This window comes from Emericellopsis cladophorae (assembly GCF_022114955.1).
Source record: "Emericellopsis cladophorae strain MUM 19.33 chromosome Unknown NODE_7_length_695568_cov_118_814649, whole genome shotgun sequence".
Taxonomy (NCBI): domain Eukaryota; kingdom Fungi; phylum Ascomycota; class Sordariomycetes; order Hypocreales; family Bionectriaceae; genus Emericellopsis; species Emericellopsis cladophorae.
In genome coordinates this window covers 1-19,320 of record NW_026250932.1, presented here as the reverse complement: position 1 = coordinate 19,320, position 19,320 = coordinate 1, and the positions used below count along the sequence as shown (strand labels likewise).

The following is a 19,320-nucleotide window of genomic DNA, read 5'->3' as shown; positions in this document are numbered from 1 at the left end:
TAGGGATCGTGAATTCGCCGCGCATGCACATTGGCGCTGCCTTGTCGCATTGATGGGGTCTACAGCACGTACTGGACGTCTCACGGCCAAAGAGGTTGCGCAGCGTGCCTATCTCGCGGGAAGGCGAGCGAGCGAGCAGAAGCAGTGGCCCATCATTGGAGGACCGAGGCTGGCTTGCTCCCACATCCCATCCCTCGCGCTGAACTGGATGCCGCTGGAGATGGCCCTCCTTGTGAGGAGGAGGCCTTTGCCTTCTTCGCCTTCTGTGGCTCGTTCGACTGCAGTAGCTCGAGGCGCGCGCACCGCACAGCTCGCCCCCAAGAGCCACGACGATGGGGAGAGGAGGCTTGGACATGTCATCAAGGCAAGCCAATCAGTCCGTACGAGCCACCACTTGTATCTATCTACATGCAACAGAGGCGCGAGCAGCAAGGGCCGACGACGGGGGCCACTGGAGATCTGGCGCCTGGCCCGTTTGGGTAGGTATAGATGGGGGATCGGCATCCTCGGCAGCCCGGCGGGAACAAGTGCCGGGATCTTTGCCCTAGGCCTGCCCCTTTGGGGAGGCTGCCCGGCCGGCCAGGGACATTTTGTGGTGATCGGCGCTCTGGTGTGGGAGCCTGGGAGGTGTAGACTGCTCACTTCTCACGGGCGTCGACGACGATGGGGGGACCAACATGGCCTGCGTGCTCCTGGAGGACTTGCCCAGTATCATCCGCGCATCTCTGCGAGAAAGGGGCAGGCAGCCCAACTATCAGGGACCATGACGATCACCGCCACGAGATGCTTCAACAAAGATAAATAGAGGCCGCACGTCGTCCTCCTCTGTGTCTACCTCCAACCTCCAACATCCATCATCCATCATCCATCATCCAAGTCTCTTCTCCTCAGCCTATCCCTCTCAGCATCCTCACCAGCCTCCCGTCTCCCCAGCACACCGCCAGCATGCGTTCCGCCACTCTCCTCGCCCTCCTCCCCCTGGCGCTGGCCGCCCCCTCCATGACCAAGCGCGAGTCGCCCGCGCCCCTGCTCGTGCCCCGTGGCGCCGACGTGGTCCAGGACAAGTTCATTGTCAAGTTCAGGGACGACATTCTGTCCACCAACGCCGTCGGCGCGGCCATCGCCTCCATCAAGGCCGACGCCGACTACCAGTACGCCAAGGCCTTCCGCGGCTTCGCCGCCACCTTGACCGCCGAGGAGCTCGAGAACCTGCGCAACGACCCGACCGTCGACTACATTGAGCACGACGCCGTCATGTCCATCTCCGCCACCCAGACAAACGCCCCCTGGGGCCTCGCCCGCATCTCCTCCGCCTCCCCCGGCGGCACCACCTACACCTACGACGACGCGGCCGGCGCCGGTACCTGCGCCTACATTGTCGACACGGGCATCGACACGAGCCACCCTGTGAGTCCCTCCGTCTTCCCTCCTGTCCTCTCGTTCCGTGGAGAACCCTCCCCCGCTGACAGACCAGGACTTTGACGGCCGCGCCACCTTTGCCGCCAACTTTGTCGACTCCAACAACGGCGACCGCCAGGGCCACGGCACCCACGTCGCCGGCACCGTCGGTGGCACCACCTTTGGCGTGGCCAAGAAGACCAGCCTCTACGCCGTCAAGGTCCTCGGCGACGACGGCACCGGCACCAACTCGGGCGTCATTGCCGGCATGGACTACGTCTCCGACGCCGACGACGACTGCCCCAGCGGCTCCGTCGTCAACATGTCCCTCGGCGGCGGCTTCTCGAGCGCCGTCAACTCGGCCGCCGCCGGCATTGTGAGCTCGGGCAAGTTCCTCGCCGTCGCCGCCGGCAACGACGGCGTGGACGCCCGCAACGCGTCCCCGGCCTCCGAGGCCTCGGCCTGCACCGTCGGTGCCACCGACATTGACGACGTGCTCGCCTACTTTTCCAACTACGGGTCCGTCGTGGACGTCCTGGCGCCTGTAAGTAGTTCTCCTCGTCCTTGTCGCGCCAGCTGGCTGACGTACCACACACAGGGTGTCGATATCCTCTCCGCCAAGCCCGGTGGCGGCTCCCAGTCCCTCAGCGGCACCTCCATGGCCTCGCCTCACGTCGCCGGTCTCGCCGCCTACCTCCTCGGCAACGGCGCCAGCGCCTCGGGCCTCTGCAGCAGCATTGCCTCCTCGGGCCTCGAGGGCGTCATCTCCAGCGTGCCCAGCAGCACGACCAACATTCTCATCAACAACGGCAACCAGTAAAGTCGTCAGCGAGCAAGCGAAGGGGGTGGACGGACGATACCACTCGCCGCCCGACGGCGAGACTGTCCACCTGGCGGGGGCTGGCTGGCTGGCTGGCCTGATGCTGTGATGAATTGGACGCATGGATGCATGGATATCTTTTCCGGTTGCGAACTCTTTTTGTACCTAGCACATATCACACCGTAAATAACACCTCGCACATTGTCTACATCGACTTCCTCTTAGGCTTGGTCCGCATAAAGATATTCGACGGCAGCGCCCTGTCCTGGAACTCGGCGGGCATGCCATAGTCCATCTCGGGCCCCTCCTGCTGGAAGCCAAACTGGGTGTAGACGTGTCGACCCATGGCCGAGCCCTCGGTCATGAGCTCCAGGTCGCCTCGCCGCCTCGCCTCCTCGACGCCGCACTGCACCATCCTCTTGGCCGCGCCACGGCCCTGAAAGGCTGGGTCCACGACGCAAATATCAAGCACGAGTGCGGCGGGGTTCTCCTCCTTCTCCTTGGCCTTGGCCCAGATGGCCTCGACACGCTGCCTGTTGAGCGCGCGCAGGACCAGGTGGCAGAAGCGCGCCTCCCGCTCGTCGTCGGGGTACTTTTCCTTTGCGGTCTGCAGCTGCTGCGCACTGTCGGGGGGCGTGACGCCGTGGCCCTCGACGCCGCTGTACTGCGTCCAGATGGAGTAGCCGATGATGCGCTCGGTGCCGTCCTCGTCTGTGGTGACGGCCTTCAGAAAGACGGCGTGGGGGATGCCGTTCTTGTCTTTGCCCGTGTCCTTCCACTTCTGGCCCAGCTTGGCTGCGTGTCGCCGGCGGCCCTCGGGCGTGTCCCAGCCTGGGAACATGGCTTGCCAGATGCCATCGGACGTCTGCTCGCCAAAGCCCTTGGCGGCGCATGCAAAGGCCCCGAGCGCGTCTGCCTCGCTTTCCCAGGGGAGCACGCGGACTTGGTTGGTGGAAACCATGCTGTCGTCTGTTTGGAAACTTGGCGTTGGCGGTGGTGAGATGTCAAGGGCATGCATGATTCATTCTAGATTAGTCTACTGTCCCCGCGCTGCGGCGCTGCCCCTCCTCGTGAATGACCTCGGAACTGAACTCGAGGTGGAGCCGAGATGCTAAGTGGCTCCTCGGGGCGTCGTGGGCTAGAAGATCTGATCGACGTAGGGGTCATCTAGCAAAGTCAATGGAAAGACACGGTTGTCTTACCATGTTCGGATACTATGTCCCATGACGACTTGACTTTGAACGGACGGACGGACGGTCGACGAGTCGCCCCCGCGTCCAGTAAGTTACGTAGTCAAGTTAACTTAAGTAGTTGCCTTCTCTGCACCGCTTACCCCATACCACTCAAGGACTCACCTCGGACGCTTGCTGCCATCCCGTCGAGTCGTGCATGGATCTTGACTGTATCAAATCATGAGTTATCTGGCTGACGATATAGGACTGCCAGCTGGCATGCCACCGTAAGATCAGTGGCAGTCAAGTGATTTGATGGAAACGCACCGAACTTGAATTCTCCGACAGGTCTCTCTGCGTACTCCGTACTCCCACATCTAACGTCATTCACGGCTCACTCTCATGACTGCAGCTTGACACCCAACTCCTCCAGTCCAGAATCCAGATTGCCTCCAAAACACACCCAGACAAACGCGATGCCGCCCGTCACACAGTACGCACGCCTGACCCTCAAGCCCGGCACAGAGGCCGACGCCTTGGACCAGTCCACCCCGACAGGCAAGATTGTCCAGCGCCGCGTCACCGAGCCGACCACGCAGCCCGGCTTCCGCGCCATCCACTACGGCCTCGCCGTCGAGCGACCCTCTGAGCTCTGGGCGTTTCTCGACTGGGATACCGTCGAGCAGCACCAGACGTGGCGCGATTCGGCGTACGTTTATCCCCTGTCTTCTGTGACGCCCACGCCAGACGAGCCAGGCTAACGGCATAGTAGATCCCACGATGACCTGAGAAAGAGCCTCGCGACCATCAGCGACGCGTCCGCGCCCAAGTTCTCCCTGTACATTACGCCCCAGCCGACAGTCGCCTTCAACGACCCTGCCTACCCCGTGGTCGAGGTCCTCAACATGCTCCTTCCCCCCGACATGGACGAGGCCGCCATGAAGATGGTAGAGGGCCGATGGGACGAGTTTGCCCGCCAGGCCCTTCACCCGCCCGCCCTGTGCGGCAAGATCGCGACGGGCTGGTCGCTGGAGAACAACGCCCCGGTGCGCGGCGAGGAGGGCAAGACGGGCAAGGTGTTCCTCGCGTTGGTCCAGTGGCCCAGCACGGACACGCACATGGAGAACAGGGGCCTGTCGGTGTTCAAGGACAGCATCCACCTACTGCGCGATCTGCCGGGCCTGCTCAAGATGGACATGTTCCACGTCCACGCCACGACCAAGACAGCGGCTTGAATAAAGGGCAACCGAGTGTGTATGGCTTATAGTACTTTCCCAAGCGTCGTAGGCTTCCCTCGCGTGAACCTCCCTTTGTGTCCCGACCAGACTCTCTACAGCTCATCCTCCCGCTTCGGCACCGTGGGATCATCCAGCCCGTCAAACAAGTCCACGCCCCATTCCCGTCCGGGATTGTTCATCCTCACCTTTCGATCCTGCGCCGCAATCTGCATCATCTCCTCCTCGCCGTACACAATGCTCAACGCGCCCAGGTTCTCCCGGATGTACTCCTCGTGCACGCTCTTGGGGATGACCACCGTGCCCCGCTGCAGACCCCAGGCCAGGACCGCCTGCGGGATCGTCGCGTTCTTATTCTCGGCCATCTGCTCCCAGAACGGGTCGTGCAGGATGCTCGGCAGGCCCGAGTCGTAGTGCGGGTTCAGGTTGGCAAGCGGCGAGTAGGCAATCACCCGCATCCCCCGCGCCGTGTGCCAGTCCACGTACTCCTGCTGCTGGAGGTACGGGTGCGTCTCCAGCTCGTGCGCGTACGGGCAAATCTCGCACACGGCCAGGATGGCGTCCACGTCGGCCGGGGCAAAGTTGGAGATGCCAATGTAGCGCGTCTTGTTGCTCTTGACGAGCGCCTCCATGTCCCTCCACGTCTCCGTGATGGGTCGGCGGGTGTCGACGGTAGACCCGTCTTTGAAGGCGACGGGCCAGTGCATGAGGTAGAGGTCCAGGTACTCCAGCTTGAGGTCCTTGAGCGTCTTCCTGAGAGCGCGCTCCGGGTGCCGGTGGTCCGTGTTCCACAGCTTGCTCGTGACCCAGAGGTCCTTGCGCTTCAGGGAGGCCTTTTTGATCCCCTTGCCCACCTGGCGCTCATTGCCTGTGATGATGTGTGTGAGCGTGTGTACATGTGCACCTGACAATTGGTTGCTCACCGTAGACGCGCGCGGCGTCAATGTGCGTGTAGCCCGTGTCGAGCGCGTACTGGGCCGCGTGCTTGACCTCTTTCTTGGGAGACAGCCAGGTGCCCAGGCCAATGGCCGGGATGTCGCCGCGCGACTCGACAATCGCGTCCTGGCCATGGCCGTCCGCGGCCGTCCCGGGAAGCAGCAGCAGCAGCGATGTCGCGAGGAGGAGGTAGTTGAGCATGACTTTGGCCATTTTCCTGACAGAATCCAATTTTCGATGTAAGAGACAAGTGAGCACGAGGCACTCAGACGCCTCAGACAAGCACTTTATCCCGATGAGGTCGTCATTGCGTGATGCGCGCTGCTTGTTTGACGTCATGCATGGGAGTTTCGGCGATCGTCGCTCAACAGATTTATCCGTCCATTACAACCGACTGAGTGTTGCTCGTTCATTGTGTCTCGGGGGAGGACTGTGAGTCGGTCACCTGCACCTTTATAAAGCAGTCGCAGTCAAATCACATGCCAGCAACCATTCCTATATCCATCAATTTTGTAAATACGAATAAAGTATGTACGCTCCCATAAGTATCGTCAGTCAGAAAGAAGTCAGGGCACTCTCATCCATCTCTTTTCCATTTGTGGCCGTACATTTGTGGCCGTCCAGTCGTGGCCGTCCAGTCGTGGCCGCCCAGTCACAGCCGCCCGGCCGTATTCTCCGGCTCTGCCGTCAGCCTGTCAAGCTTAACCAGAGGGGTTGCCGTTGAAGGAGAGGTAGTTGGGGCTGCCGCTTCCGACGTTGGAGAGGACGTTCTTGGTCGACAGCGTGCGGAGACGGGCGCAGAGAGCCTCGGAGCCGGGGAAGCCCTCGAGACCGGCAATGTAGGCAGCCAGACCGGCAATGTGGGGAGAGGCCATGGAGGTGCCCGACAGGGAACCCTGCGTGTGTTAGTCTTTGCTTTGATAATCCCAAGTTCCTTCCAAGAGCGTTGACTTACAGTGCGGCCGCCAGGCAGGGTCGAGAGGATGGAGGTGCCAGGGGCAAAGATGTCGACCAGGTTGCCGTAGTTGGAGAAGGTGGAGCGGCGGTCGGACGAGTCGGTGGCGCCGACGGTGCAGGCAGAAGGCTCCGAGGCCGGGGAGAAGTACGCCGCGTTGATGTTGTCGTTGCCGGCGGCGACGGCCAGGAAGATGTTGTTGTCGACCATGCGCGCGGCGGCGTTGTTGAGCGAGGCAGAGTAGCCACCGCCCAGAGACATGTTGGCGAGGACGCCACGGGGGCACGAGCGGCGGCGCGAGTCCGAGGCCACAAAGTCCATGCCCGCGACAATGCCAGAGATGGAGCCGCTGCCGTTGTCGCCGAGGACCTTGACGCCGTAAAGGCTCGTCCTCTTGGCGACGCCATAGGTGCGGCTGCCAATGGTGCCCGCGACGTGGGTGCCGTGGCCCTGGGCGTCGCCGTTGACACCGCCCGCGTAGTTGGCGACCAGGCTGGCGCGGCCCTCAAACTCGGGGTGGCTGGCGTCGATGCCCGTGTCCAGGATGTAGGAGCACGTGCCGGCGCCGGCGCTGTCGTCGTAGCGGTACGAGCTGCTGCCGCGCGAGCGCGAGGAGATGCGGCCCAGGCCCCAGGGGGCGCCGCTCTGCGTCACGTAGGCCGCGATCGAGACCATGGCGTCCTCCTCGACAAAGTCAACGTCCGGGTTGGCGCGGAGCGCCTCGACCGTCTCCTCGTCGAGCTTGCCCGAGAAGCCACGGATCAAGGTGCCGTAAACGTGCTCGGGCTTCTCCGAGAGGCCGCTGACCGTATCGTCCACAGCAGACATGGCCACAATGTCCTTGAACTTGACAATGTACTGGCCCTTGATGGAATCGTCGCGCTTGTGGAGGGGCGCAGGCTCGGAGCGCTTGGCGGCGGGTGCACCAAGGACAACCGGCAGGATGGCGAAGAGGACGGACAGACGCATGATGATGATTTGGCTTCGTGAGGAAGACTGGTACTGCTGGAGAAAAGGATGGATGTTTGCAAGGTGCTGGTGGAGGCTGCTGGGCTCTGATGGGATCGGAGTGAGGAGGAGAAGAAAGATCGTCGAACTGTGGTGAGGATGGCCTCTATTTATCCTCATCAGTTGTTGTCATCGCGTCGGCTCAAGACCTCAAGCCAAGGCCTTTGCGAGCAGCGTGTGGGCTTGTGATCCCCCTGTCGTCCACAGTTGACATCCGTATCCAACAACACCTTCCCAAGGTGGCAGTTGAACAAAAGTCCATGGCGTAGATGCATCGTGTCGAGCAGCCTGCTCTACACCTCGCAGGTCTGGGCACGGCGTCTAGGAAGCATTGGGAGCCCAGTGACACGATAGCTTCGAGGCGCAAGACCACAAAGGGCGCCTGTACGGGGCAGACAACGGGGGGTCCACGGGAGTTGCACTGCAGATGGGGTCTGTCTGTCAGTCCGCGTAGCGTCAAGGGACGCGGCTGCCCAGTCTAGAAGCCATCTCCAGCTCAAAAGGGTGCGATACCGCATGGCGGCGCACTAAGGGTACCTGACTCGGCAGTGGGAGGGAGGTCGGCGTGCGGCTCGTCATTGGCTATATTCCCGCTTTTGGTTGTCTTCCAGTACTTTGTTCATGCGGCCTGTGTTTGTTTCCAGAGATCCATCACGGATAGACCAGGCGATGTGTTTCGGCTAGTGCGAGCGAGCATAGACATGTATCTCCGGTCCCTCTGACCGGTGGTGATGGAGTGCGAGTGAGTTGCAGAATCGATGCGCCCTGTCGCCTGACCATGACAATGGCAACTCGTGAGTCGTGATGCCTGTTGAACATGTCCGAGCACTGATGTTAGAGCTGCCCCTATGAGAGAGGCTTTGGCAGCGCCAAGGCCTCGGAGTGTAACGCGCTGGGCTTTAGCGCGGACTACTTGGCGTCCATGTTGGGTAAAAGCTTGGCTCAACCCAGGTCTCTCGAGCATGAACGCATGCGCATACATATCGTGCCCTGGTCGGACACCCTGGTGAACAGTAAACGCCGACCAATACTGCAGTCTCTTTCAGATGAGCGCGAAAGGACTTGCGTACCATCAACACGAAGCCTACTACAAGGTGGTTCGGCCACTGAGCCGGATCGTCCCTCGAGACACAAGAAAGGACCAGCGCAACGACCAAGACTACGCCAACAGCAGATCAGCGTATAAATCGCGTGGCCTCTCGAGCACAGACACTGGTGCGGTGGGTGTAGCACTGTACTACGTAGAGTCCAACCGCACGGGATCAGCTCAACATCACCATGCTCGAGAGTCAAGACGGACTCGACCTGCCCATGTCCAATTTGCAGATCAACAACTGCCTCATGCGGAGACTAGCGCTGTCGATCTTCTGAAACCGCCTGCCCGATCCGTGTCTCGACGTCTTGGCTGTGGCCCCAGGCGTATGACGAGAGCATCGCTCAGGTGGAGATGCATGGCCAGTCGTGCCTGATCGTGTGCGCGCTTCCGTGGGACTACTGCAAAACACTGTTTCTGGAAGCCAACTAGCTCAGACGATGCGCAGATGCGCCGTCGTGGTAGGTTAGCCAAGGTTTCAATATACTCCCGGTGTGAAAGGACGGCCATGTTGAATGAGGGGTACAACTCTCGAAACACCACCAAGCGCGAACCATCCAGCAGCCCAGGCCGTGTGTCCGCCGACGGTGTCGCTTGGCCGCTGCAGTCTACATTGCGACGCATTATGCAGAATGGGGCAGTCATTCATGTTTATCCGCACGCGCCGGCACGCCCATCTTATCGTGCCCAGGCGCTTTGCGTCGTAGCATTGCGTTTGGGTAATGCTGCACGAGAGTTTCTGCGAAGGAATCGCGCTCGTATCCTCTCGGTACGCTGCCCGGATCATCACGAGACGTCCCTCGCAATTAACTTTTGAGTTCTTGCGCGATCGGTCCGAGCCGCCGGATCGACTGCGAGCGCACCACAGCGCGTCGGGGCCAACAGGCAGTTGCAAGACATCGTCCGGGGACGTTCTCCCCAAGTCCGTCGCTCCACAGTTCCCAAGCAAGGATCACATATGCCATAGAAGACGGGGAGCCGCGATTGTTCGCACTGCCATTGCGCCAATGGCGCGCTCGGGCTCTGTGGTCAGAGGATCAGATATCGGCTGCAATCCTCAAGGTGCTTGGGCTCCACAGAGGGAGCACCCCACGTTCCGTTTGGGAAGGTATAGATAGTCGTGCAGGCGTAGCTTGGCGATAGCATCAACCATCACCCTGATAATGTCGGTTGCCGTCCGGATCGGGGAGGTCGAAGAGCGAAGGCGCATCATGTGGACCATGCACGAGGCTTATCTAATCGCGGGGATAGCGCACGCCATCCATCCTCTTCACGATAGTATGCGTAGAGGACCCAAGACCATGAGCAGCCATCGCGACTTTCTGGAAGGACTTCAGAACAAGTGCTAAGCAATGAGGCGTGCTGGTCCGAACCAAAGGCTGCCCTCCATCACGATCCTAGGCGCTTTCCATGGTCTACGCCGACGAGAGCCGTGTCAACACATTCCAGACCTGCTGTTTCCGTTCGTTTCTTGTGTATATCGTCCGGGCTGCAGAACCGCGAATGGGTGTGATAGCTACGTTTCAATACAGGCACAACGGCAGAGCTCAGCCGCTCGTGGCGCGCTTGACGAAGTGCCCTTGGATGAGCCGTAGCCTTTCAGCTCAGCATCAAGTCGTGTATTACGTGTTGGAAATGTCCTGATGGCGGCTTTGAACATCCATCTGTGAGCATGAGCTGAAGCGGCGGCCAGTGCTCAAGTGGTGGATGCAGCATATCTGACTCCGGGCCAATAGGCTCGTCGGATGTGCCCGCTGCGTGTCAACACCTGTGCATGAAAGAATCCGTGGATTTTCGATCCTATTATCATGTCGCAAATGTGTGCTCCAGCAGTTGTGCTTCCGGAACCCTGCAGCGTCGCGGCGCGTGCCTTTGATGCTCATGGCGAGTCGTTGCCCCAAGCAGGGAAGTGCTCCGTCCTCGGCAGGGAAGTGTCCGTCCTCGGACGCTGACAGGCATCGGCGGCCCTGATGCCACGGTGCAGCATCTGGTCATTGTTCGAATTGGGGAACGAGAGGGAAAACGCGTGCGTGAGTTGAGGTTCGGTCACGAATCGCGAAGCCTCCGTCGACGCGTTGCCGCTGTGACGGAGTAGTAATACCTGGTAAGGCAGGACCGGCCCGAGGCACAGCTGACAGACGCACAGGGGGGCACGGACCACCGCGGTCTTAACTCTTCGAGCTCTGGAAGGACATAGCTGAAAACACAACCCACGAAGTGGATAAAATAGTTTAGGCTCTGATGGGCAGATAATACCTGGAGATAGGAAAGTAAATTTTGCGAGGCTGTGTCATAGGTTCCATTGCTCCGGCTAGCCACGAGATGCTGACACTGTGCACACGGCGACAACTATGCTATATGGTGGCCGTCCGATCATTGACCCAAGCTAACTATTCCACCTTGAGACCAATGAATATCATCAGGCGGGACAGTATTTGGGCTAGTTTACATAAAGATATCTAGGTAGCAAAAAGTAGTGCTCATTGGATAGTGTCGTCTGGGTGAGTTAGTGTCTTGTTGGAAATAAAAGGTATAGGGTGGTCAAATCGAGGACACTCTGCAGTGTGTTGCGAATTTCCTCGTCGGTGACTATTTCTACTCCTTCTTCTATACACCTCTCGCTTTATTTTACTCCGGGCTTGCGTTCCAGAATCGCCAGGCATAGGCAAATTCTAGAAAAGGCGGCGCCTTTTTTTTGCTTGGCTCTCAGGGAGTTGGTCTGCTTTGGCCACTGATTCGGAGCGCTGAAGATGCGCTTTTCACGCGATGCACCCGCCATTTCAGTGAAACTGACCACTGCAATTTCAGCTACTATTGTTATCTATCATGGCGCCACCAGACCTGCGGCCTCCTCTCCCAGGAGCGTGCAACCTCACCGCTCATGACACCAATGCCCACTTGCGTTGGCACTCAACCACTGATCACAAGGACAACGACCTTCCTTCCTGCACAGCACGTGCCGCGAATGGAAGCTGAAGATGATCTTTACGAAGGTTGCTTGATAAACAAAAAATGCCGCGTGAAATTCCAACCAATGTCACCTCACTGGCACCCATCTGCCGGCTCTTCTCTTTCGGGGGTTCGTCGTCGGCAATTTTCAGCCTCACAATGTCAACACGTGGGAGACCACTGGCGTTGGCAGGCCGAGTTGCATGGCACGACAACCCCACCCGTGACACTACAAGCCATTCATGCATCCAAACCAACCGAAGCAGGAAGATGGCTTGGAGGAAAATGGTTCTCACAAGACACGGGCAGAATGGACGTTTGTTCAACACGTGTGGCTTTACAAGGGCCGGGTGGTGTTGTTGGAGGATGGAGGAATCGATGGGCTATCGTCGTTATAACAAGACGATGGCCAGGCGCATATCTGTCGGCAGTGGGCTGTCTGTAAGTGATCAGATCCAATAGCGGCTGATCCAGCAGTCGGATCAGAACGATTCCATGATTCCCAAGCCTTCCATTGCTGGGCAGCTCGCCCTCCTCGCTTCGGTGGCCACTGTCACTGCTGCGCCAGCACCAGGCCTCGGCATCGACATTGACGCTACGCCTCACGTCTTTTCTCGTGCCGTCAACCCTCCCACCGCGCTGCCCCAGAGCGCCACGGCCAACGACCTTCGGTGGCAGCCAGTGCTTGACTTTGACACGGACGGCTGTTACAACGTCCCTGCCATCGACGCGGCAGGTTACGTTGCCGAGGGCCTCGAACACAACTGGGCGGATCTCGCTTCCGACTGCAGGGACATGTCGGATCTGGACAACAATAATGTGTACTCCCGCCAACGCTGCAACAACGGCTGGTGCATCTACATGTACGGCTACTACTTTGAAAAGGACGTGGCCATCCCCAACTTCTGGGACCCGGGCCACCGGCATGACTGGGAGCACATTGTCGTCTGGGTCAACGGGAGTGGTGCTCAGTACGTCGCCGCGAGCCAGCACGGTGGCTGGGAACTTCGGCCTGCCAGCGAGGTGCGGTGGGAGGGCGAGCATCCCAAGATTGTCTACCACAAGGACGGGCCGGCAACGCATTGCTTCCGCTTTGCGACTACGGGGGACGACAACGTCGCGAACCACAAGGGCTACTGGTTTCGCGGCTCGCTGGTGAGCTACAACGGGTTCCCGGGCAACACGCGGGAGAAACTGTTCAGCCACGACTTTGGCAAGGCCACCATTGGCTTCAAGGACTCTACCTTTGAGTCGCATATCGAAAAGGCGATTCCGAGCGGCGTGACGTTTGATAGTGGTCGTGATGAAGGTTCTCCTGGATATCCTTAGGTGGATGAGCGACGATTTGGCGTAGCACTTGATACCCCTGGTGATTGATGATTTGATGAAGAGGGTGAAGCGAGTATAGACACAGTTTTTTTTACCCACCACGAGGGAGACAGCCACGTTGGATGGGTTGATCGTAGTTGACGAGCGTTTTATGGAGGACATGTATGTGCTCACGAGACTGAGTAGTTTCAAGTACCGGCCAATTCGGCTCTTTTGTTCCTGCTTGCTCTGTGAACGCAGCACGAAGATCGAGCTTTCTATTCAGTGAAGATGGCGAATGTGGCCCTTGCGCAAGTATTATTGTCAAGCTCTTAGCAGTAATTTATTCTAGAATCGTGGCTACGTGTAGCAAGAAGTGACCACGTCATTTCCCACATTCATGTTTGATACACTCTCCTGGGCATTATTCTCACTAGGATGACCGTTTCTTTCCTCTCCACATGAATTCAAGCGCGACTATGGTGACATCTGTTCTGAAGTATCGCTGGCGGTGGTCTTCCTCGCCCAGTAGCTTCTTCTTGATCGGGACTGTTGCGGACCCGACGAAGTCGGCCAGATACAGGAGGTTTGGTCATACACTTCTGCCCAATACTTTGAGACAGCGGAGACACGGTCTTTTTGGCCTGGTCAGCCGCGGTGCAAGTTATGAACGGACGCCATGTTGTGAAATATCCATCATCCTCATTGTCTGCTGCTCTACTGCCATCCCGCAAGCCTTGGAAGCGCTCATACACATCCCCGATCATGTAATTGCTCCACCTTCGTAGCTTGGGCCTGTGCGGGTCAATGTAGGACCTCGGGGCAGGGGCCTCGGCTGTTCATCGCCCTCGTTTGTGGTGCGGTGCCACTGTCACGCGGACCGCTCTACACTGTGCGATGTGCTTTGCGGGAGTCTCCTCAAGAGGGTGCATCAGTGGATTACTGTGCTGGTTTCTTCGTCGTGCGTACTATAATGGGAGAACGAAAACTGCCGATGCAGAGATGGACTCAGCTCGCCAGTCAACAAGGCGTTTCCAACTCAAGAGGTCGTACGAGTCTGCAGCGCATCATCTGCCGGTGGATCATTGGCTTGTCTTGACGGCTTGATATTCGTGTCACCAATAGGGTCAGCCATGCCGGAGCGGACGAAACTGTGGGAAACACGGTCACGTCAGCCATCTTCGCAGGACAGACCGTCGCGTCGTCGAAAAAGCTTACCAGGCTAGGGCGACTGCGCTGCACAGAGAGTATTCAAGCCATCGCGACTCCCCCGAATCCTCCAGATGGCCCTCGCGGCCCATCAAGATGACCATACGCCTCACCCCTTCTTCCGCCAGGTCGCTCGCGTCCCCGGCCTGCCCAATCTTGAGCTGATGCAGGGCCATGAGACCGCACGCCTGCACATCTGGTACGCAGGCAGGACTCTGGACAATGAGCGCCCTGGCCTCTTGGAAGAGACGGTTGCCGAGGCTGGCATAGGTGCTCCGCAGTGTGTCGTAGCCGCCCAGTGCGCGGCATCCCAGGCATGATATGATCCGCACCAGGGCAGGGGAGCAGTGAAGGGTGCGCTGGCCAAGGAAGTCACTGACGAACGAACTGCGCTGCACAGCTGGCAAGGAGCCGACGTGCCAGCTGAAGAAGGCATCCGTGAGGTCGAGGACGAGTTTCGTCGGCATGGAGATTAGCTTGTATGGGCTGCGGCCGCGATGACCGGGACGGCAGCACGCGTCGGTATCGAGAGCAAATGCATCCTTTGCGGACCACCCAGTGTCAGAGAGCTGGCGTGTGCGTGTGGATGGCATGGCTCTCTGACATTCGACCACGGATAGGCTCGCCGTGATCGTAGTCGTCGACATGTTGCGGCCTTGACAGTCCCAGATGGGAGGAGTGCGCGCCGACGAAGGGGACGCCACGTCCAGTGTCTTCTGCTGCGGGGAATAAGGGTGCTGTGCAGGGAAAACATCCAGTGCCCACTCTGGCTGCCACAGGGGGCGATAGCCGGGGCCGTTCATAGCGAAGGTTGCATGGTTTTGGCTCCTCGGGTCGTACATGTGGGCAGGGCTTGCTACTTTGTCGTAAGGGAATGGCGTAAGCCGGGAGTTCATTGTCTCTTCCTGATAGTCAGTACAACTGCTGCTAGCGCAGCCAGTGCTGCCTTGGTCGCCTTTGTATCCTGTCAGTCGTTCGGCGATCTGCTGATGGGTCGCGTCCTCCCGTAGGAGCTCGAAGGCGTGTTCGTGCTTTGCTTGCAGTCCAGCTTTCTCCTTTCGAAGTTGTGACTTGGCCAACCGCACGGTTGGGGGGCGAACACACTGTGTTGTGTTCTGCTTGCACCGGTGACACGGTTCGTGCCGGTCGCACTTTTGTGTAGCCTTGGTGTCAGTCGGCGATCTATGTGAGCCGAGAGCGGCCTGGTGCTGCTTACTCGGACGTGTCTCTCCAGGCAGGCCTGGCATGCTCGTCGACGGCGAGGAGGTACGTTCATGTCGCTGCGACTACCGTGTTCGTTCGCCACTGTGTTTTCGAAGATGACTGGGAACTTTGGATCCGAGTCTAGCTGAAGACCCCGAAATTTGGAGCTGGTATGCCAACGCAGGCTCATGAGCGGCTGTTGTTCAGCGTATATGCTACTTTGTTCTTGAGGCGTAGTGTCATTGGCATGGGTGGGCGAGAAGCGTGTCGCCGCCGGACAAGGTATGCAAGGGAAGGCCTTCCGGCCGCTTGTGATTGATCTGACAGGTCAGGTCGCTCATCATGGTGACGGTAATGCGTTTATGCCAAGACTCGACATTGAAGGCAAGGCTGTCTTCCACCTACAACGTAGTCGGCTCTTGGGTAGGCCAGCTCGAACCTTGATCCGAGCTGAGCTACGGAGCCAATGAGAAGACAACGGAGGACGCTCCGATGCCAAGTCTGACGCACCATCCACCCCCGGTTCGTCATGTTGTGTATTGTCGTGTTCTCTAACGTCCAAGTTCCGTTGACAGTGTCCGTTGCATGCATCTGCCGGACATCTGAATAATATTCCGTTTGGACCCATCCTCGGCATCGGCAATCACAAGACGTCACCCCAAGATGGACCGCCGATACACGCCGCTGCGAAGTGCGGCGCCGCCATCAGCACAGCCAGGTGGCATCTCAGAGTCGGCACCGTTGCCCCCCAAAAAGAAACGCGCCACTGTTGTGTCCGTTGCATGCAACGATTGCCGCAGGAAAAAGATTCGCGTAAGTCTGCACCCTCGATTTCCGCAACCTTGACCAACCTTTTGTGATCGAACCGCAGTGTGACGGCAAGCGGCCGGTCTGTTCAAACTGTGAGGGATCGCGGTCCCGATGCGTCTATCGAGATGAAGCCGGTCTCTCCAAGGACTCGAGCGAGACGGTCCTGGAGATGGTGTCTCTCCTCAACAGCCTGCCGTCTACAGACATGCTTCCGCTCCTTCGAAGGCTGAACGCAGAGGCCGACGCCTCGACAGTGCTCGCCACTCTGCGAAACGCTCGAGGCGCGAATGAGGGCGATAATCGCCGCAACAGTGTGTCGATTGCTGCGCCCGAGGCCGTCCCGGCTGTTGAGAGCGTGGATGAGCTAGCAGCTTTGTATTCCGCAGTCTATCCACCTCTGGCCAAGTCCGGGCCGGACCTGTTCGACAGCAAGCTCTATCAAGAGTTGATAAGTACTCTGGGCGACATGAAAGATGACTCACCCGAAAACGAATCTAGCAGCGATGCCCGAACAGACGATCCAGAGCTATGCGATGCTCGCCTCTACAAACTGAACATTGCGCAATGGACCAGTGTCGACATAGCCAGCGACCTCGCCGCCAAATGCATCTCTCTGTATCTGAAGATGGACCACCCCCTCCTCGGCCACTTTGATCCGGATTCGTTCATATCGGACCTGGTGTCGGGGCAAACCAGGTTTTGTTCGCCTCTTCTCGTCAATTCTCTGCTGTACTGGGGCTCCGTGAGTCCTCTGGCTCGCCAAGGCTGGCACCACGGCTTCAAAGAGCCTGCCGCTGCCGCAATACTAACCCGAAACCGTAGCAAATGTACAGCGCCATCGATCCGCATACGTATGATCTGGCACTGCTCTTCTGCCAGGAGGCGGAGCGCTGGTGGGATGCGGAGCGCGGCCATGCTAGCGACTCGGTGATGAAACTGGCAGCGACCGTTTTCCTCAGCCTTGGGTATCTTGCCCAGGGCCGAGACCACGCGGTTCTGAGATACCTAGCCGAGGCTACAGACATGGGGACAAGGATGGGGTTCTTTGGTGCGCAGGAAGTACAGTCAAGCACGAGTACCCCAACCGGCCAAGGTGAGGTGGGGAGTGGGGAGAGCTACACTGCTTGGGGTGTGTTCAACTGGACAGTGTGAGTAGGGACTGGACCTACCTAGTCGAGCCAAGGTGGCGACCTGGGCATACCAAGTTAACTGGCCGTCTTCGCGGAGTAGTCTTATGTCTCTCTTCTACCATCAGCCTGGGATCCATACGCCTTCTGGCCACCCACGGAAACCGATCCCCCGGGTCGCGCTGGCGGCCACGTCACCATCCCCTTACATGGGTCAGACGCTGCCGTACCTCTGCCACTTCTGGAAGATTGTCCACCAAGTGACAATATTGTATCACGAAGAAGACAGACTGCCGTGGGGCTCGCGCAGTTCCGTTTCCTTTGCCGAGTTCAAGTTCCGTGAGCTTCTCGCGTGGAGCCAGAGCCTGCCCCGTCACCTTGACTCTCAGCACGTCAACACCCAGCACGTCCACATCATGCAGTCAGTTGTCCTCTACGCGAAAGACTATCTTGCCTGTCCTTGCGCTGACCCCGCCCCTCCTCCTTGCAGCATGTGGTTCCACGCAGCCGTTCTAGACATCTTCCGACCCTTTATCCGCGACGAGTCCCTGGCGGATCAGAAGTTCTCAACCTTTGACGGCGGAAGCTACACGCCGCGTTCCATCTACGCGAGATCCACGGCCCAGCTGAAGCGGCTGCTGATTGAGTACCGCCTCAACTATGCCTCAGCATCCTTCTCTATTCTGTGGCACACGGCAATGATCTACGTCGCCAATGCCATACTGGACGACGACAGCGAGGATTGGTACTACTACCTGCTCGTCTGTGTCTACGGGTACCAGCGCCTGAGCAAATCCTGGCGTGTGGCCAGGGCCATCTCAAAGGGGCTCCTGTCCATGGCGGTAAAAAAGTCACATATGACTGGCAACTCGGCGCGGCAACTTCTCCACGATCTCCAGAGGCCGGATACGAACTCGGCGCTCAAGGAAATCCGGGCGACGTTCATGCTCGACCTCGGGGGTTCGGACAGTCCCCGGTCGTCGACAGCGGAGCATCTTGCCGATTCATTTGAGGCCAACGCAGATCTACAAGTCTATACTAACCTACTTGACGATTGAGTTCAGATGCTCCCGGGTTACATGATGAGACAAACAAGGCCATTGTTATGGAACAGGTGCAAGGGGGAGAGGTCCAGAATCAAGGCAAAGGTGCTCGCTCAAGGCTTTCCGGTAAGTGATGCCGTGACCGAGGCTTGCAAAGGAAAGCTAAGAAAAGATCGAATTCTGAACGAGATTTGGGAGCCCCACTAGGGTCCTTCACCCGTCATCCTCGTCATCCTCGCCCGCCTTGTGCATAGCTCCATGTCAGCATTCAGGGTCCAGTGCAGTCTCGACAGGGGGGCTGTTAGACTCGGACTCTGGAGGCCCTGGAGGCTGGATGAACTGCCTTGTCCAGCATCTCGTCACAGTAGAGCAACAGAGTACTCCATCGTGAACCCCTTCACAGTGCAGGAGGACATTGAAGGACTCATTCGTACATGTTGATCGCGTGGCTTGCGATGCGCGTACCAGAGCCTGGGGGGGCTAATAAACGTGTATCCGTATTTGCGATTAAGTTTCACGCCACGGGAACACTCTCCGGAGTCGAGAGTCCAAACCCAAAGAGTGCATACTGTTTGCCATATCCTATATACTCCAAGCTCACCTAGGTACTGTTAATTTCTTCGGATGGTCAAGTCGCACTTCGTACTTAAGTTCCCATGGCAGTCATTCAGGAGAAGAGGATAGAAAAAACCTTGCGTGCACTGGCAATTTCAACTTCTAAGAGGGACCCGGGCTCCGTCGAAAATCAAGGTCCAACGGTTCTTCCGGGTGACAAGCTGAAGCCAGAGGCCGCCCAGGCCACCCGGACGTGTTGGCGGGGCCGTTCGTGACAGATGGCCTTGCTACAGATTCCCCTTCTGGGCTCCCAAACGCCCCGCTGATTGGCCTTTGGTTGGCAGTGGATGCAGTCAGCATCCAGGGTCCAGTGCAGCCTTGACAGCGGGGGGGGGGGGGGGGGGGGGTGTTAGGGGGGGGGGGGGGGGGATAAACCACCCCCGTGTGCACCAAAAAGGTGTGGGCAATTGGCACCCGACCCGTGTGGGGTTTTAAAACC

At 58.7% G+C, this 19,320-nt stretch overlaps 8 protein-coding genes across 8 annotated transcripts; 4 read left to right on the top strand and 4 right to left on the bottom strand.

Annotated features, from left to right (window-relative positions):
• Window positions 1-945: 945 nt before the first annotated feature.
• Window positions 946-2,218, top strand: J7T54_005485 (uncharacterized protein; the record flags this gene model as incomplete). Its single annotated transcript, XM_051503909.1, has 3 exons — window positions 946-1,407; window positions 1,475-1,942; window positions 1,997-2,218. The coding sequence occupies 3 exons, from the start codon at window positions 946-948 to the stop codon at window positions 2,216-2,218; spliced, it is 1,152 nt and encodes a 383-aa protein (XP_051364312.1).
• A 205-nt stretch (window positions 2,219-2,423) lies between these two features.
• On the bottom strand, window positions 2,424-3,179 carry J7T54_005484 (uncharacterized protein; the record flags this gene model as incomplete). Its single annotated transcript, XM_051503907.1, has 1 exon — window positions 2,424-3,179. The coding sequence occupies one exon, from the start codon at window positions 3,177-3,179 to the stop codon at window positions 2,424-2,426; it is 756 nt and encodes a 251-aa protein (XP_051364311.1).
• Window positions 3,180-3,866: 687 nt separating this feature from the next.
• Window positions 3,867-4,625, top strand: J7T54_005483 (uncharacterized protein; the record flags this gene model as incomplete). Its single annotated transcript, XM_051503906.1, has 2 exons — window positions 3,867-4,099; window positions 4,163-4,625. The coding sequence occupies 2 exons, from the start codon at window positions 3,867-3,869 to the stop codon at window positions 4,623-4,625; spliced, it is 696 nt and encodes a 231-aa protein (XP_051364310.1).
• Window positions 4,626-4,720: 95 nt separating this feature from the next.
• On the bottom strand, window positions 4,721-5,774 carry J7T54_005482 (uncharacterized protein; the record flags this gene model as incomplete). Its single annotated transcript, XM_051503905.1, has 2 exons — window positions 4,721-5,493; window positions 5,549-5,774. The coding sequence occupies 2 exons, from the start codon at window positions 5,772-5,774 to the stop codon at window positions 4,721-4,723; spliced, it is 999 nt and encodes a 332-aa protein (XP_051364309.1).
• A 488-nt stretch (window positions 5,775-6,262) lies between these two features.
• J7T54_005481 (proteinase T-like protein) lies at window positions 6,263-7,485 on the bottom strand (the record flags this gene model as incomplete). Its single annotated transcript, XM_051503904.1, has 2 exons — window positions 6,263-6,457; window positions 6,517-7,485. 2 exons carry the CDS (start codon window positions 7,483-7,485, stop codon window positions 6,263-6,265), a joined length of 1,164 nt encoding a protein of 387 aa, XP_051364308.1.
• Window positions 7,486-12,061: 4,576 nt separating this feature from the next.
• Window positions 12,062-12,895, top strand: J7T54_005480 (necrosis inducing protein-domain-containing protein; the record flags this gene model as incomplete). Its single annotated transcript, XM_051503903.1, has 1 exon — window positions 12,062-12,895. The coding sequence occupies one exon, from the start codon at window positions 12,062-12,064 to the stop codon at window positions 12,893-12,895; it is 834 nt and encodes a 277-aa protein (XP_051364307.1).
• A 1,018-nt stretch (window positions 12,896-13,913) lies between these two features.
• On the bottom strand, window positions 13,914-14,925 carry J7T54_005479 (Conidial development protein fluffy-like protein; the record flags this gene model as incomplete). The annotated part of the gene is made up of 2 exons (XM_051503902.1): window positions 13,914-14,025; window positions 14,093-14,925. The coding sequence occupies 2 exons, from the start codon at window positions 14,923-14,925 to the stop codon at window positions 13,914-13,916; spliced, it is 945 nt and encodes a 314-aa protein (XP_051364306.1).
• A 1,024-nt stretch (window positions 14,926-15,949) lies between these two features.
• Window positions 15,950-18,281, top strand: J7T54_005478 (Zn(2)-Cys(6) zinc finger domain protein; the record flags this gene model as incomplete). Its single annotated transcript, XM_051503901.1, has 4 exons — window positions 15,950-16,099; window positions 16,158-16,838; window positions 16,919-17,244; window positions 17,327-18,281. The coding sequence occupies 4 exons, from the start codon at window positions 15,950-15,952 to the stop codon at window positions 18,279-18,281; spliced, it is 2,112 nt and encodes a 703-aa protein (XP_051364305.1).
• Between the last annotated feature and the right edge of the window lie 1,039 nt (window positions 18,282-19,320).